The sequence below is a fragment of the Austrofundulus limnaeus genome, unplaced genomic scaffold (genome assembly GCF_001266775.1).
Source record: "Austrofundulus limnaeus strain Quisiro unplaced genomic scaffold, Austrofundulus_limnaeus-1.0 Scaffold45, whole genome shotgun sequence".
Taxonomy (NCBI): domain Eukaryota; kingdom Metazoa; phylum Chordata; class Actinopteri; order Cyprinodontiformes; family Rivulidae; genus Austrofundulus; species Austrofundulus limnaeus.
This window is the reverse complement of record NW_013952447.1, coordinates 944915-948467: the sequence shown is the minus strand read 5'-3', so window position 1 is coordinate 948467 and position 3553 is coordinate 944915. Positions and strand designations below refer to the sequence as shown.

The window sequence follows — 3553 nt, the reverse complement described above, 5'->3', positions numbered from 1 at the left end:
TTCTTGTAGTTTTCACAACATACACAAACCCATTAGGACAGAATGCATAAATGATGGGTGTGGATGTAAACGTTGCACTGGTAATTTATATTTTTACTTGTTCCAGAAAGTAAAAATAGCTTGTCTTCAATGCAAAGGGCTTTCATTATTTATTGTTTGGGGGTTTTAAAACTATCTGGGAACTGGCAAATGCAATAAAGTTGTGTATTAGATTAAGCAGTGAATCGTGATCTGCTATTAATATACATACCAAAAAGCTAATCATAGTTCAGCTTTACTATAATTACAAATGAAAATAGTTGAGTTTATATCTTCCAGATATTTGTCTTTAGACCATAAAAGACAAGAGAAACGCTCTGACCATAGGACATTTTGAAACTAGTGAAGTGTGTGATGCAATGTTGCTGTTACATATGTCTGCTGCTTTCACACAATGAACACAAACAAAACAAACAAAAAACACAAATTCTGTAGCACTGTCAAGGTTACTCAAGACACACAGCCGCCATTAATGTTGCATGAGAGCATCAAAAAAAAACAACAAAAAAAAAAAAACATCCACACTCTATATGCAGAATTCACCCTTTTGACAACACAGGTAAATGTTTATGAAGGAAATAACACAATGAAGGGACATTTAGTTCCCAACCTCTAGGTTGCTTCTTTTCATGCAGCTAAAAGGGGAACATCCGTAGAAAGACTTCCATTTGCAAGGTTAAAGAGAGATTTCTTTTTTTTTTTAGATATCCAAAGTCTTCCAAAACATGAAAAAAAAAAAAAAGATAAAACCATTGCTTGCACTAGAAATCTGGACTCATCTGTATGGTATTGGCTGTTTTCTATAAAGAAATATTGCATTATATAGACACACGTTGAATTAATCAAAAGTATTTATCTTTGTAGGGCTATGCAATATTATACCTTCATAGGGGTAGACATAGACTGATGGATAAGGAAATAATAAAAACAAGAAAAAACTTACCTTTTAGGGCAAATATAGAATTTATATCAGGCAGCATGTGGAAGAGAGGAAACAAAAGAAAAGTAACTGTTAAACATACCATAGTGTTTGCTTTATTTATTTATTTATTTATTTATTTATTTATTTATTTATTTATTTATTTATTTATTTATTTATTTATTTTGTTATTTACAACCTAATTTTAGGAAAAAAGTTCCAATAGTAACAAAAAAATAAAGAGTGGTTATGTTGTGATTGATAGCCATAAAAAAGAGAGAACATTGTGGTCTGGAAGCAATCACATGACTTGCTGAATAAAAATTAGGCCATAAAAGAATGAAAAACAATGAATACAGACAAAACATATTATTAGCTTATTAGCAGCATGCAATTTGCRAGTCTGGGTATTTGTAAATATAGATTTTATGTTGATCAGTAAAACCCTTATTTGGTTTTAGAAAATGTTCTTCCTATATTCCACAGATTATAAAATACCAGGATATACTTCCTCATGTTTTTCTTTGCAACATATAAAATAGCCATACAACAGATATGCAGACAATAATTTTAAATGATTTAAAGGATTTAGTCTTGGCTGGTATCTGTCTTTGGATTAGGCTTTAGTTTGCCACCCACAGTCTCTAATTTTTACTTGTGTGACATTTAAATCACACACTGAAATGACTGAAATAATTATGGATAAGGTGGGAGTGAAATAATAGTTTTGTTAATAACACTTTTGGGTCTATCTGTCTCCTTGGAAGGAAAGGTCAGTGCAAATCAAGGCAAAAACTGTGTTTGCTCAAATGTATTTTCATAATATCGAATGAACCAGTAAAGGGATTTTCTTGAAACTCCAGAAAGTAATCTTTAGATGTAATCGAAAACTGATTAGTTCATGGAGCGAATCTAATTCAAAATGGTTGCCACAGCTAAGCATAGTGCTACTGTGAGCTGCTTTTGAGAAATTTACCATTGGGCATACATCTATAACTGATCCGTGTCTGAAGTCAAACCAATGAACTATGACCAAACTGATCTTAGAAAACACACAAAAAAGGCTAAAACAGCATTTGTTAGGCTAAAAGCCGATGCAGTAAAAACTGAGTGTTATATCAAAAGCATACTCAGGGTGTTACTATTTGACTGTCATATGTTTAAAATGTCATACTGACATTTGCTAACTGATAATAACAAATACACATCTGTCTATACCGGTCTATTTTTCAGATGTTGAGCTAAGTTTGATCTGGCAGTAGCTAACATATATCCTCAACTCATCCCAAGAGCTCACAGATCATGCAAAAGCTTACAAAGTTTGACTGAAATGACAATAATTACACGATAAAACGATCTTAGTTTAAAACTGTGACACAAAGGGCAGCATGCAATATGCATGAAGGAATGCTAGATCTTTAATGTGCGTTAAGAAATTATCATAATCTATGGAATTCAAGTTGTCTAAATTAATGTCTTCACTCCTAATATACTGTATTCCAATCAACACATGGGTTGCAGTGTGTTCTCAGCTTGTAGAAGTGTTCAGCTTCCCCTGTGCCAATAAGCGTGGTATTAGAATGAAGGAGGAAAGGTGACTGACCCTGTACAAACGTATTGTGGCCTTGCCTCTGCAGCTCTGAATGAGGGTGGCTCGTTTGTAATAGAGCCAGATCATTTGATGATAAGCCAGTTATCATTGCTCTGCTTCAAAGAACACAATTGCGATGGCTCTGTTTATCAGTTATACAGTATCTGCACTGCATTTCACCCCCTCACACTTCTCTCACTTTCTCCTGTCAAAGTTGCATTTAATAGTAAGTGAAGTGGAATCAAATGAAATAGATTATGGTTCTGCCTCGGCTGGAACAGAAAAAAAAAAAGAAAGAAAACAAGTAAATCCTTGGGAGGAAAAGCATTTTAGGCATGTAGATAATATTCCTCTCATGATCCACTGCTTTTTCTTAATTTTAGTTCTCGAGAAAGCAACAACAAACATGTTGTTAGATTTATCTTGATTTACTATTGTTCAAATTTGCCTGTTTGTCTCATCAGTAGTCATTATTAACTTGGAAAGRCCACAATTCTTTGTAAAAATAAAAAGTTACAAAAATCAAAATAAAGAAAAAAGAAGAAAAAGAAAGACATACATAAACAACATCATCTGCATTTAACACAAATTAAGACAATGCAGGGCTGAAAGCGTCTGACTGTCTGAGATGACAGCAAAGGCCAAAATAAAAGGGGAGGATCTGGCAGCTGCACACACTTAACTTTTCATTAAGTTTTCATGTAAACGTTCCCCAACAAACTACTATCTGAACTGACTTAGCAAGYGAATACATCCTGTTTCAAGTTGCTTTTATTTTATTAATGTGTGCTTTTCTTGTGTAGAATACAGTGGTGTGAAGTAACACAAGTCAGCACACTGGCTTGTCACCTCCTTTTTCAATATAAATTCAAACACTAAGGCTCTACAGGCTCTGTGTCCTTTTTTGACACCAATCATTTTCAAGTGCTGTTGCTTCTATAAAAAAGTAAATAATAAACACATAACTAAAATTTTACATTCACATACTTGAGTAAGTTATATAG

General features: G+C 33.3%; 1 protein-coding gene across 2 annotated transcripts in view; it reads right to left on the bottom strand.

Annotated features, from left to right (window-relative positions):
- ctnna2 (catenin (cadherin-associated protein), alpha 2) overlaps positions 1-3553 on the bottom strand; it is a 286505-nt gene that overhangs the window by 182823 nt on the left and 100129 nt on the right. The window contains exon 8 of one of the 2 annotated variants that reach the window (XM_014007866.1): positions 137-942. The exons of the other annotated variant lie outside the window; for it this stretch is intronic. Within the exon in view, the coding sequence (XP_013863320.1) occupies positions 916-942 (27 nt within the window). The 3' untranslated portion in view covers positions 137-915. Of the gene's footprint in view, positions 1-136; positions 943-3553 lie in introns of those variants that run through there. 2 annotated transcript variants of the gene reach the window in all.